Source organism: Phyllostomus discolor, chromosome 4 (assembly GCF_004126475.2).
Source record: "Phyllostomus discolor isolate MPI-MPIP mPhyDis1 chromosome 4, mPhyDis1.pri.v3, whole genome shotgun sequence".
Lineage (NCBI taxonomy): Eukaryota > Metazoa > Chordata > Mammalia > Chiroptera > Phyllostomidae > Phyllostomus > Phyllostomus discolor.
This window is the reverse complement of record NC_040906.2, coordinates 39,610,791-39,624,515: the sequence shown is the minus strand read 5'-3', so window position 1 is coordinate 39,624,515 and position 13,725 is coordinate 39,610,791. Positions and strand designations below refer to the sequence as shown.

Genomic DNA, 13,725 nt, shown 5'->3' with positions numbered 1-13,725 from the left:
GGCTAAGATTTCAGTACTTGATATGCCATTTTTAAATCATTGTTTATGTCATAAGAATAATTTTGTCAGTTTTGAGTTTATGAAACAAAACTTAAAGTTAAATAAAACTTGGCCATCTTCTTGGAGTTAAATGCTAATGGAAATAGTTATTTTATTTATTTTTATTTCTTTGTTGCTTTTTTTTAGTGTTATTGCATTTGCCTCTGTATAATTTTGATGATTATGTTCAATTCATCCCTAAATATATTTTTTTTCTTTTTCAGCTCCAATCTTTTTGACAAAGTAAGCCCAGTTGTATCTTACAGAGTTGACCTTGCTGTTTTAGCTGCTGTTGAGATAAGAGGGTCAGTATGATTATCCAGGGATTATCTCTTTCTCATGATTTAAATAAATGACTTTAAAAAGTAGTTATTTTTTAAAATTAATTACTGGGCCCCCTAGCTACTTTTGCATAGTGGGCACTCCATGTTTAATGTGATGGTTTTAGTAGAGCAATAGATTCTGTAGAAAGAATGTTCTATAGAACATGTCCCATGGGGCATGGGGCTACATGTAGAAAGAATGTTCTACAGAACATGGGGCTTGGTGTATGTCCCAAGCCCCAAGCATTTATTTGGTTATCTTCTGGAAACAAACCATACATGGCAACAGAAGGCGCAAAATAAGTGTGTTGAACTTTCATGTAAATTGACATCATTTCACCTATTACAATAGATTATTAATAAATAGTGTTTGTGTGTACACATGTGTAGGTTTTTTCTTTTAACTATATGGTGCTTTTTTTTTAATTAGTTCAGCTTTTATTCATTTGGATACAGGGTACTCTAGGAAATGAACTGACTGTATGTACTGTTTTGATATTCATGGTAGGTTTTCTTTGGTCATTGTTTAGAGTCTCAAGTCCTGATCACATCTTTCTTCCGATTCCAAATTGGGAGCATAAGGAGAACCCCGAGACTGAAGAAGACGTTGGGCCAGTTATTCAGCACATCTATGAGGTTTGCGGTTCTTGGGTTTAACAGCTACCTGGCGGGAAGCCAACAAGGAGAGGAGCAGATAGGCTGCTTTTAAAAGAAAAATCTATTTAATTTTTATGTAAACTGTGCACAGTTTGTGTACCATAGAGATCTTTGAATTTTTCCCCTACTATATGCAAGTTCATTTTTATTAGACAGGTGACTTCAAGAGGTTAAAGAAAACAGTTCATACAAATTGTTGTTTGAAATCAACTAGTTCTACTTGAATAAAAGCAATAGGTCATTGTGTATCTTCACATGGACATTTAGCCATTCTGACTAAAAACTGAAAATGCCTATAGCAGATCATCAAAGTTTTGTTTTCGTGGGAAGAAAACTTTCTATGCCATCTTTCACCAATAACTTTTCATATTTTCTTCTTTCATTTATATTTTCACCCTAACACAGACTGCCCTGTGCTTGAGGCACATACTGAGTTTGATCTCTTTTGCCTGGTAACAGTCATGCTGTCGTGTTAGAGTGACTATGGAAACTCTGCTGTTTCAAATACTGTTGCTAATGATCCCTGAAATTGATCTAGGGGAAGGATTATAACATCGATTTTTGCCCAAAGGATTCACATTTGCTTTTTCTCATTAGCTGAGAAACAACGGTCCAAGTTCATTCAGCAAGGCAATGCTAAATCTTGAGTGGCCTTACAAATACAACAATAGCACCTTGTTGTACATCCTGCAGTACGATATTGATGGGCCGATGAACTGCACTTCAGATGTGGAGATCAACCCTTTGAGAATTAAGGTAATGGCGTAATGGCAGCTCTTCACTATGATATTTTCCCCCTATATTGACAAAAGAAATGCATGAAATAAAACAAGTATTTTAATCCGTAAACCCATTCTGCAAAAATATTGCATTTAGTTTGTGACCAGTACACTGAGGATTAAATCGTTTATTTCTGTAATGAGTAAGGGTTGATCCTATGAAGTCCTGGTGAACCGTATGTTTCTGTGGTGTTCAGTGGAATTCTGTGTACTTGAGGATGTAGTCATCTCCATCCTAGCACATACCTTACACAGATTAGACTACAGAAAGTTAAGTAAACAAAACAAAAAATACATACTCATGATTGACGTTTCTCACAGATGTATCCTGTGAAATTTCAGGTTCTTTCAGTATGTTTTATCAGTGTCTCCCCTAGACTGGGCAAGGGGAGAAAAATCATGGGTAGGCGTAGGTAACTTTTTTCCCATATTCAGGGCTCATATTTATTTTGTCTGCTTTTTACCATACATATTAAGTAGTGGATTTTCTGTTATATCAGATTTTCAGTCACTGTGTTTTAATTACTTATAACAGTTTATGGGAAAATGTCAATGTAAAATGTTTGCTGTTATTATTTACCACTAGTTTATTAATGTAATCCTAGGTTTCAAATTCACAAACAACAGAGAAGAATGACACCCTTGCCGGGCAAGGTGGCCGGAACCATCTCGTCACTAAGCGGGATCTCACCCAGGGTGAAGGAGGTGTTCACGCTTTGGTAAGTGTCATTTCAACAACAAGCGCTTTAAACATTTAAAAATATGTGATGATAGAACTGATGCCAAAGTACATTTCGAAAATAACAACAGCTGTGCTTGAAAGAACTATATATATTTTTATACCATTCAGTTCTCTTAACTTTTCTTGTTCCTAGTCAAATTAATGCCAGATTTTCTTCAAATGATCTATCTTTGTAAATCAGTAACAAACATATTTTATGGTCCAACTTTTTGTTCTGACTGCAGTCCTTCAGTCAGTCTCTCTCCTGGTCTCACCTTAATCTTTGAGACTTCAGTGCAATACTGCAGGAAAATCCCGGAGACCGCAACAAAAACACATTACAAGAATAATTTGCATTATGATTAACTTTTTTCATTTTATTATTTTTTTATTGTTGACACTGTTACAGATGTCCCCCAGTTCCTCCCTGTCGTTTGCTCACTGGCACCGGGCCCTGCCTCCCTGTCCCTCTGGCTACCATCACACTGTTGTCTGTGTGTGTGTGCTGTGCCTCTCTGTTCTTTGGCTGATCTCCTGACCTCTTTCATCTGGTCCTTTCCACCTCACACCCCTCTGAGGTCTGCTGTCTATTCCATGTATCCATGCCTCTGGTTCCATTTTGTTCATCACTTTATTTTGTTCATTAGTTTCCACATTAAATGAGACTATATGGTATTTGTCTTTCTCTGACTGGCTTCTTTCACTTAGCATAATGCTCTCTAGGTCCATCCATGCTGTTGTAAAGGGTAAGAGTTCCTTCTTTTTAGTAGCCACGTACTATTCCATTATGTAAATGTAACACAGCTTTTCTATCCACTCATCTACTCATGGACTTGAGCTGTTTCCAGATCTCAGCTATTGTAAATAACGCTGCAATGAACATAGAGGTGCATATATTCTTTCTGATTGGCGTTTTGGCATTCTTAGGATTTTGTCTATTTCAATCATTTGTTGCTGGTACATATGTGCACATATGTATGTGATTAACTTTTACTGAGTTAGACTATATAATGATAATAGTGTTATAAAGTAGCTTATCAGTTAAGTTTTTGAAACTTAATAGTTCTGCAAACCCTCTGCTAGCAGAGAATCTGGTAGAGTGTTTATCTTCATTAGCAGTCTCCAGTTACTTTCACATTAGCAAATTCCATGGTCCTTCTTAGTTCTTTGCTGATGATCAACTGCTTGGTGATTCTGCACAATAAATCACCTCTTCCTTTAGGAAGCACTCCTCATTCATTTCTAGAACACCATTCTCTTCTGGTTCTCTGCCTACCACAACAGGTTACTTCTTAATCTCCATTTCCAGGCCTTTAGAGTATTCCAGGGCTTACATTGCTTATCTGCACTACCTACATTTATTCATTAGATCTGTGCTGTCCAGCATTATAGACGCGAGCCACATTTCAGGGGTTCAGTAGCCACATGTGGCCAGTGGCCACTACTTTGGAAATGCAGGTATCTCTGTGCTGATGATCTTGTCGTTGTTGAAGGTTCTGTCACAGAGTGCTGTACTCGATGATCTCACGCACTCTTGCTGTAAATACCGCCTCTGTGTGCATGACTTTGATTTATATTTTCAGCCTGATCCTCTGTATTGAACGCCAGACTCCATTTTTCAACCTCCTACTGGAATTCCTCTTAATAGGAATCTTAAACTTAATTCTAAGAACATAACTTTGACTTTTCCCAACTCTGCTCTTTCTATAGTGTTCCACATTTTAGTAATATCAAGTTCATTCTCTGTTTAAAACCTGGGCATCATGCTTGACTCCTGTCTTTCTCTTAAACCTCACATCCTGTATATCAGCAAATTCTGTCAATATCTACTTTAAAAATATCCAGAATTGAACCCCTTTCACCAGTTCTGCCACAGCCACAACCTAACAGGTCACCATCCTCTCTCACTCAGACTATTGCCCAACCTCTAGTTGGAGTCCATATTTTGCCCTCTTCCCCACTGCAGTTTATTTGCCACACAGAAGCCACAGCAATCCACAGAAGCTGTAGGTCACATCAGGGCCTATCTCAGAACATCAGAACCTGCAAAGCCTTTAAGCCCAAGGTGATGGAGGCTCTTGTGCCCTAGGCCTGTCTTTCCTCTCCTTACTCTGCTCCTCCCATTTTGATATCTTGTCTTTCCTTGGACAGACAGCCCCAAGCATGTTTCTACTGCCAGGATTAAAAAATTTTTCTCCTATTTATCTGGACTGCTCTTTGCCCAGGTACCTCTGTGGCTCACTTGTCCATCTCCTTCTGCTGTCTGTAACTGACAGAGCACAGCAGGCCTGTGCTAACCCGACCAACCCATGGGAAATAGAAATTACTTTCTACCCCCACCTCCCTTTAGACCCTGTACTCTTTATCCTCCTACAGAATTACACCTTTGAAAAAATTGAGATAAAACTTACATAACATAAAAGTCACCATTTTTCAAAAGTGTACAATTTAGTGATTTTTGGTGTATTCACATTGTGCAACCACCATCATTATCAAGTTCTGAAACATTTCATCACTTCAAAAAGAAATGCTGTACCCATTAAACTACCCATTTCCCCCTTCCTCCAGCCCATGACAACTACTAATCTGCTATCTGTCTGTAAGGATAGGTCTATTCTGGACATTCTGTATAAATAAAAGCATGTAGCATGTGTCCCTTTGTGTTTGGCTTCTTTGGTTTAGCATGATGTTTTTGAGGTTCACTGTGTTGTAGAATGTATTATTACTTCAATTGTTTTTAATAGTTCATTTTTATTGTATTTTTTCTATCACCATTGATCCCCCCATACCCTGTATCATCTCCACCCACCCCTTTGCCCCCCACAATCACCACACTGTTGTCTGTGTCAGTGAGTTGTTTTTCTTTTTTTTTCTGAAACCCTCCAAATTCCACCCTTACCCAGAGCTGTCAGCCTTGCTTTCTATGAGTCTGTCTCTATTTTGCTTGTTAGATCAGTTTGTTCATTAGATTCCACATGTGAGATATTGTTATCTGCCTTTCTCTGACTGGCTTATTTCACTGAGCATAATGTTCTCCAGGTCCATCCATGCTGTTTTGAAGGGTAGGAACTCCTTCTTTCTTCTGCTGCATAGTATTCCATTGTATAAATGTACCATAGTTCTTTTATCCATTCTTCTACTGATGGGCACTTGAGTACTTCCAAGTCATGGCCATTGTAAATAACATGGCAGTGAACACAGGGGTGCAGATATTCTTTTGAATTAGTGTATCAGGTTTCTTCAGGTACATTCCCAGAAGTAGAGTCTCTGGGTCATAAAACATTTCATTCCCAATTGGCAATGTAAAACAGTTCCAGTATCTCCCCATCCTTGCTATGACTTGCTGTTGACTTTTAAAAACATATTATCTTACAGTCAGGCTCATCAGTGTGAACTAGTATCTCATTGTTTTCTTTGTATTCCCTAATGACTAATGATACTAAGCATCTTTCCATTTGTATATCTTCTTTTGAGAGATGTCTATTTAGATCTTTGGTTCATTTTAAAATGGACTTGTTTGCCTTTTATTGTTGAGTTGTAACACTTTATAGAGTCTGGGTACTCCTCCCTCAGAGCTATGATTGCACATATTTTCTCTCATTCTGTAAGTTGTCTTTTCACTTTCTTGATGTGAATTTTTTGTATCCTTTGATGCAGATTTTTTTTAGTTTGAAGAAGTCCATATTTCTTTTCTCAAGCTTATTTCTTTCTTTGTTGCTGGTACGTTTGCTATCATATTTAAGAAACCATTGCTGAACCCAAGGTCCTGAAGATTTACACCTACGTTTTCTAAGTCTTATACTTTTAGTTCCTATGTTGACATCTCTCTCTCCCTTAAATGGTCTTGGCAGCCTGTTGAAAATGAATTGGCCATAAACGTATGGATTTATTTCTGGGCTCTCAGCTCTGTTTTATTGATCTACACATGTATCCTTATGCCAGTGCCAAATCATTTGAATATTGTAGCTCTTCAGTAAGTTTTGAAATTGCGGAGTGTGTGCCCTCCACATTTTCTTCTTTGTCAAGGATGCTTTGGTTATTCGGAGTCCCTTATAAATTTACATTCATATATACATTCATTTGAATTTTTGGATCAGCTTGTCCATTTCTACAAAAAAGGTAGTTGGATTTTTGACAAAGATTTTATTAGATCTGCCAATTTAGGAATATTGTCATTTTAGCTCTTTCAGATCTTGAACATGCAATGTCTTCGTGTTAATTTATGTCTCCTTTAATTTCTTTCAAAAGTATTTTGTGATGTTCAGTGTATAGGTCTTGTGCTTCCTTGGTTAAATTACTTTACATATTTTATTATTTTTATGCTATTTTAAATAGGTTTCTTAATTTCAGTTTAATTAAATTAATTGTTTAATTTCATTTTCAGATTTTGTAGTGCTATAGAAATTCATGTGTATATTAATCTTGTATTCTGTACATTTTCTGTATTTGTTTATTAGCTCTAATAGTTTGATTGTGGATTCTATAGTGTTTTACATAAATAAGATCCTGTCACCCATGGAGAGAGATAGCTTCATTTTTTCCTTTCCAATCTGGATGCCTTTTACTTAATTTTTTTCTTGCCTCATAGTACTGGTAGAGCCTTTTGAACAATGCTGAATAAAAGTGTCAGTGGGCATCTTTGTCTTGTTCCTCGTCTTAAGGGGAAAGTATCCATTCTTTCACCATTAAGTGTAATGTTAGCTGTAGACTTTTCATAGGTGCCCTTTATCAACTCAAGAAAGCTTGCTTCTCTATTCCTGGTCACGAACTGGAGGTGCCACTTACTAGATGCCATTGTTGGGAGCTGCATGCATGTGACACATCTAATGTGGTTTAGCCAGCACATAGATGTGAATATTAGTTAACCTTGGCTGCCCGCCTTCAAGTTACTGATAAAAAGACTGAACATAGCAAAGACCATCAGCATGCCACTTGATTTTTACATGAAATAACTATTAAAGATTCACTGTTTTTTTTAACAGGGATATCATGGTCTGATTTTTATGTCTTACTAAAGTCACCATGTTCTGAGTTTGCCCAAAATGTTGAGAATCTAACCATAGATTCTTAGAAGAATGTTGAGCTCTAGCCATAAAAATAAATCATTTAATATTATCAATCTTACCCTTCTATAGCAAATTACATTAAAACCAACTCATTTTTAACAAAAATCATTCACCGACTTTAATATAAGCCTGTTCATTTTAAACATTATTCCTACAAGGCAAAGGAATCTGGGTCATTGCTTTGGCCTTCACATGAAATGAGTAAAATGTCCGATTTTCAAATGTTGAAGAGATGACAGAATGACCTTTTCTTGTCAGTAAATATCGTGTTTGGGCAGGGTTGTGGGATTGCCGAATGCTTGAAGATCACCTGCCAGGTTGGGCGACTGGACAGAGGGAAGAGCGCAATCCTTTATGTGAAGTCTCTGCTGTGGACCGAGACCTTTATGAATGTAAGTGGTCAGATGCAGCACTTAGCGAACTTATCCTTTTTTTCAAAGAAACAAAGTCTTGCATTTAGGAAATCATTTCACTGTTACTTCCATACAGAAGGAAAACCAGAATCATTCATACTCTCTGAAGTCATCTGCTTCATTTAATGTCATTGAGTTTCCTTATAAGAACCTTCCCATTGAGGATATCTTCAACTCCACATTAGTAAGTCATTGATTTGGGGAAATGTAATAAATGTGCTCAGTTGAATGTCATAGATAACTTTTAATTTATTTTAAATAATGGCAATTTAACTATTTTAATAACTTAAAATAATTGAGTCATTTGACAGTATTATAATGTAATTTAATATTATTTTACTCCCTCATCCCAGAATTATTAAAGGTAGAGCTTTTATTTGACCATCCTGTCCTATGTAAGAGATTCTTCATATTTACTGAATTTTACAGAGGGAAATTTTTGGAAAGTTCTCAGTAAGTTAGAAAGTTGGAAGTTAACTGCAAAAAGTGGAGGCATTTTAAAGATCTTTAACTTGAGGATTAAAAATTGGACCAACATATCTTGGTCCAGTAAACTTTCATATCTTTCCATAACTTTCCATAAACTGGATTAAACTATATGAAAATACTTTACAGGTGACTGGAAGTTCACCTGTTGTTGGGAGTTTTGTGTGCGTATGCATCTGCTATCAATGCCAGATATGTAATAATAAATGCAGGAAAAGGAAATAATGTAAATGTCACTAAAATAAAAAGTAGTAGGCATTCAGATAGTTGTTGAGTAAGTCAGTGAACTATTTTTAAAATGCAAAACCTTCTTTTCCCGCAACAGGTTACCACTAATGTCACCTGGGGCATTCAGCCAGCACCCATGCCCGTGCCTGTGTGGGTAATAATCTTAGCAGTTCTAGCAGGATTGTTGTTACTGGCTGTTTTGGTGTTTGTGATGCACAGGGTAAGTAATAGACTTAGGAGGACAGGGAGGGAGGAGGAAGCAGGACAAAAGGGGAAAGGGAGGGCAAGAAAGAAGGAAGAATTGAAAAGAAGGAAGGGAAGGAGAAAAGGGGTCTTTGATGATGATGATGATGATGCATGGTGAGCATTACATATTATCTGAAGGAAGACATTTTCTTGGTGATAATATAATCACATAGAGTATCTTTAATATTCTTCGCTGATAAGGCAGTAATATTAGTTTTTCTTTAACTGACAGATGGGCTTTTTTAAACGTGTTCGACCACCTCAAGAAGAACAAGAAAGGGAACAGCTTCAACCTCATGAGAATGGTGAAGGAAACTCAGAAACTTAACTGTGATTTTTTAAATTATGTGACAACCTGGCCCATGAGAATTACCAGCGTCATAGATGTCAGTTTCCTTCGTGAGGACTGAAATTATAAGACTTTACTGCCGACGGTGCCCTTTGGTATTGACCACAAACGGAGAGCATCTGTCAACTTCTTCTTTATAAATTAGTTCAGACTTACATTTAATACACATCCACTGACTTGTGTTTTTAGGTATTTACATAATAAAATTTGAAGTGATAGTTCTTTAATGTATATAAGACAGATAGTGCCTGAATTAGCACTTTGTGTAAAATAGTACCTCCTATAATTCCTGTTTCTGGTTTGTATGTTGGATTTTGTTTGTTGTTGTTTTTATTGTTATTGTTCTAAAGCAATTCATGCTTGGACCTTAGCACCCACATCTTTTGTACAGGTACTTAATGTTACTACACAACACACTACAGTTGAGTTTTCAAGTTACTAAAGACTTTATAGCTCCATGAACTTGCATTTTAATATTACCTATATGGCAAACTTAAAAAAAAAACTGACCCCACCAAAACTTTTTCCTGTAATAGATAGGTATAGTTATTTTGTTTTAATATGATGTTTGGGTACATGATATTAAATTTTTATTTATTTAATCCATAACCCCTTTATTACATTTTAATTATTTAAGTTTAAGCTTATTCCAAATCCTTTAAGTGAACCTATACTAAAAATGAGTTCTTAAATCAGAAATGCCTTTTTTGTGTAATATCTTAATTTCAGCTAAACATCATGATGCTTAAAGCCATGTGGAGTTGAAAATCCGTTTCCAAAGTAGATTTGTTCTATTGTATTAGTCCAGCCATTTACAATACAAAAACATAAGCATTTGAATTTTAAAAAACTACATGTGTAGTTCTTTGATAGAGTTGCTTATTAATACTATGTTTTCAGATTAGAGCAAGAGTTCTTAGTGGAGGTTAATTTATTTTCTTCCTATATATGTTTTTTTTAAAAATATAGTTCCAAAACTGTTACTGAGAACAGGTCAAGATCAATGAGGAATCCTTATAACTTCAGGAATCTGCATCCAACCCCTACACCCCATGAGAAATCCTTGGAATTGAACTTTTTAAGGTAGCAATAGCATAATATCACATACATGCATATTACCTCATTCTGAGCAAAGTGTAATGTGTAAAACCAGTCTCAGCTATCAAAATAACTTTTAAAAGGTACTTTTATAAGCAATTCAATTTATTGGAAACTTTTAGAACTTTCTTAGGTTTATTACCATAAATTACTTTTCTAGAACTTTTTTAATAAAAGCTGCACAGGTGGCAAATTGTATTTTTATATGTCTGTAGGGTGATGAGTTTTTAGAGGAATATGTGACTTATTCGCAGTCCTTCAAAGCCTAGGGATGATTATTAATTACAGCTATTTTTGTGCAATTACATCATGTTATACATTAGAAATTGAGAGTTTAATAGTTTTTTAACTGCTGTCTTCATTAGTCAATGATAAATATTTCCCTTAAATAGTTGAAATTTATCTTGCCACGTCTTGTGTTATAATTCCCTGCACAAGTGGCTGTAGTAAAATAGAGGCACATTAGGTGAGTTATACAAGTTAGAACCTTGACAAGACCCTGTATTTAGCTTTAGTGAATTTCAAAATTAAAAGATTTTATAATATAGATTTTTTCAGTAGCTTAAGAGATCATAGTCACATGCAATAACCATTAAATATAAAATGTTGTTAAGAAGAAAGTATCCTAAAGCCTCCCACCAGACAGTTGCTAAGTCATTCCATGATGACTTCCACCTTACCTGTTTTCCCATGGACTGGCAGTCATTCCTGAAAATTCTTGTTGGACAGAAATTTACTCTCTCACAAAAAAAGTTTGCTATTGCACAATCTATTCCGTTATGGCCTTTATTTCAAGGTAAAGTCTTATATAGGAGATAGGATGTTTTCATTGGAATTTAACAGGATGTTTTAAATTGCCTTTATGAATTGTAGCCTTAGGCAATAATATGTTTTTAATGAAAAATTTATATCTCTAAAAATATCACATGGTAGAAATATACTTTTAAAAGCCTACTCTTTGAGGAAAATGTTTGGATTCTTTTAACCCTAAAGTAGCATGTGAATATATTTGGTTGAAATGTCAAAACAAATAAGCCTATAAAAACTTTTAACTTTCAAATATTTTAGATACTAGTGTGTGATTTATTGCAAATTAATATCTGTTTTGAGTATAAAATACTTAAAATGTAATTCAGTTTAAAAATACAGAAGTGAGGTAGAGAATACTTAATGCATTTGACATTGGTAATATTGATACTGTTGATTTCTTATATAGGCATTTATTTGAGAATTGATATTGTGAAAAACATTTGTGTGAGAGACATTCTTTCTTACATTCTCTTTCTTTTACCCTTCTTTTGTAATTAATTATTATTATAATTCTGATTGAGTAATTATTATTATAATTCTGATGAGTTCTTAATTCTGAAGTGTAAAACAATCCAAATGTTAGTGCCACAACTATACCTGTGTTGTGAAACTACTTAGTAATAGTAAATTCTCATTAACTCTTATATTTATATAAAGAGAAAATTGAAGTATTAGGAAAAGAGACTGCCCTGGCTTCTTTAAGAGGGCTGTGGAAGACTTTCAATAGTGAGTCATGACCCGGAGAGAGATTTATGCTGCAGAAGTAGAGTGTATGCGACCAGCAGGCAGAATGTGTAAGTTGGTGGACATCCCTGTGTTGCAGAGTGTAGTGCCAAACACGGTAGAGACCGAGTCCGTCTTGGAACACCTGTGTGTGGCCATGGCCCGGCTCAGTGCCACCTTGTTTGCGCTCTTGGATAGCTTGTTTATGTTGTTGTTTAGTATATAAGAAAAAATGTAAAATTTGAAAACTGAATATAGGATCAAAAACAGTGAATGAAATGACTTTGTACTCAGTGTTTTGGAGAGTTGTCCCTTGAACTGGTCAGCAGGCTGGTTGCAATGACGAACCTGGGGACGAGCAGCATGCATAAATGATTGTATTTCATTGTAGTTTCTGAAATATAATGAATTTCATTGGAGAGGTACCAAATCTTTCATTTTTGTTGTCATTGTTCTCAAGTGCAATATAACAATGTTACCAAACCCAGATAATTTCCAAGCCATTATTCATTTAGTAAGCTTAATCTAAATTGAGATTTATTAATATTTTGTTAGCAGGAAGAAGTGATTCTATTGTACTATGGATATACAAATGAAGTTATTTACTCCTAAAAGGTACATTCTACATTTTATTTCAGGCTGAACATGAACTGTTCCCTACTAGTTTTGAAACACTTTGAAATCTCTTGAAGTAACTTAGAAACTGTGTATATCAATTTAGCTCGCTACCTAAGTAACATAGACTTTCTTGATTTAGCTTCTCTTCTGATCACCCACATTGGGTGAGACATAAAATGAATGTGTTCTAAAACATGTCATTTGCTAACTTAATTTGAATTTGTGAAAACTGGTACGATGTTCTCTTAGTACCCAAAGTGTAACTTGTGACTGTACAATAAACTTGAGCATATGGTGCCACTTTTGTGTAGAGACTATACTTGCTTATGATACTGTTTTGTTTTTAATTCACATGAGCAAACAATGATGCACCAAAAGGATGACCTCAGTGAGATGAACGCCTCTCTAAATGTCTGAATTCTTAAAAGTGTTAGTTATTTGAAAAAACATCACACAAAAGAACTGTGTTTAGCAGATCAATAGGATTCATCCAAACTGAAGAACAGAGGAGAGGGAGGGAAGGAAGGAAGGAATTAAAAAATAATCTATGAGTCTGTCTCTATCTTGCTTGTTAGTTAAGTTCGTTCGTTAGATTCTACATATGAGTGAGATCATAAGGTATTTGTCTTTCACTGACTGGCTTATTTCACTTAGCATAATACTCTCCAGGTGCATCCATGCTGTTAACAAAGGGTAAAGTGGCAGGCTGACAGCTCTGGTTTGGGGGTTGGGGTGGAGGTGGAGGGATTGAGCAAAAAAGAAAAGGTCTCATGGACACAGACAATAGGGTGGTGATTGCAGGGGTCATGGGTTAGAGGGGGTGGAGGTGGAAGAGGGTATAAGGGGGATAAATGGTAACGGCAGAATACAATAAAATTCTCAAGCTTGTGGGCATGTAGATTTTTTTTAGTGATTCTTTAAATCTATATGTTCTATACACTCTTTGTTATATATGATACACTTGGTAATAAAAATGAAGTTTCAATAAATTTTTAAAAAGAGTCTTAATGACCCAGAGGACAATTTAACTAGGTACAAAAGGAGTCTTAGGGAGGAGAGAGGAAATGGGTCAAAATATTGAAAGCCAAAAAGCTTCCAAATTTGATAAAAAATAGCAACCTACAATTTTGGCAGCTCAGTGAGCTCCAAACAGGATGATGAGAGAAAAC

At 35.6% G+C, this 13,725-nt stretch overlaps 1 protein-coding gene across 2 annotated transcripts in view; it reads left to right on the top strand.

The window, feature by feature from the left end:
* The window catches only part of ITGAV (integrin subunit alpha V), an 84,703-nt gene extending 71,847 nt beyond the window's left edge, over positions 1 to 12,856 (top strand). For both annotated transcript variants that reach the window (XM_028508824.2, XM_028508823.2), the window contains exons 23-30: positions 264 to 344; positions 893 to 998; positions 1,617 to 1,775; positions 2,404 to 2,517; positions 7,864 to 7,977; positions 8,075 to 8,182; positions 8,810 to 8,932; positions 9,191 to 12,856. In XM_028508824.2, the coding sequence (XP_028364625.1) occupies positions 264 to 344; positions 893 to 998; positions 1,617 to 1,775; positions 2,404 to 2,517; positions 7,864 to 7,977; positions 8,075 to 8,182; positions 8,810 to 8,932; positions 9,191 to 9,286 (901 nt within the window). In that variant the 3' untranslated portion in view covers positions 9,287 to 12,856. The remainder of the gene's footprint in view (positions 1 to 263; positions 345 to 892; positions 999 to 1,616; positions 1,776 to 2,403; positions 2,518 to 7,863; positions 7,978 to 8,074; positions 8,183 to 8,809; positions 8,933 to 9,190) is intronic.
* The last annotated feature ends 869 nt before the right edge of the window (positions 12,857 to 13,725 follow it).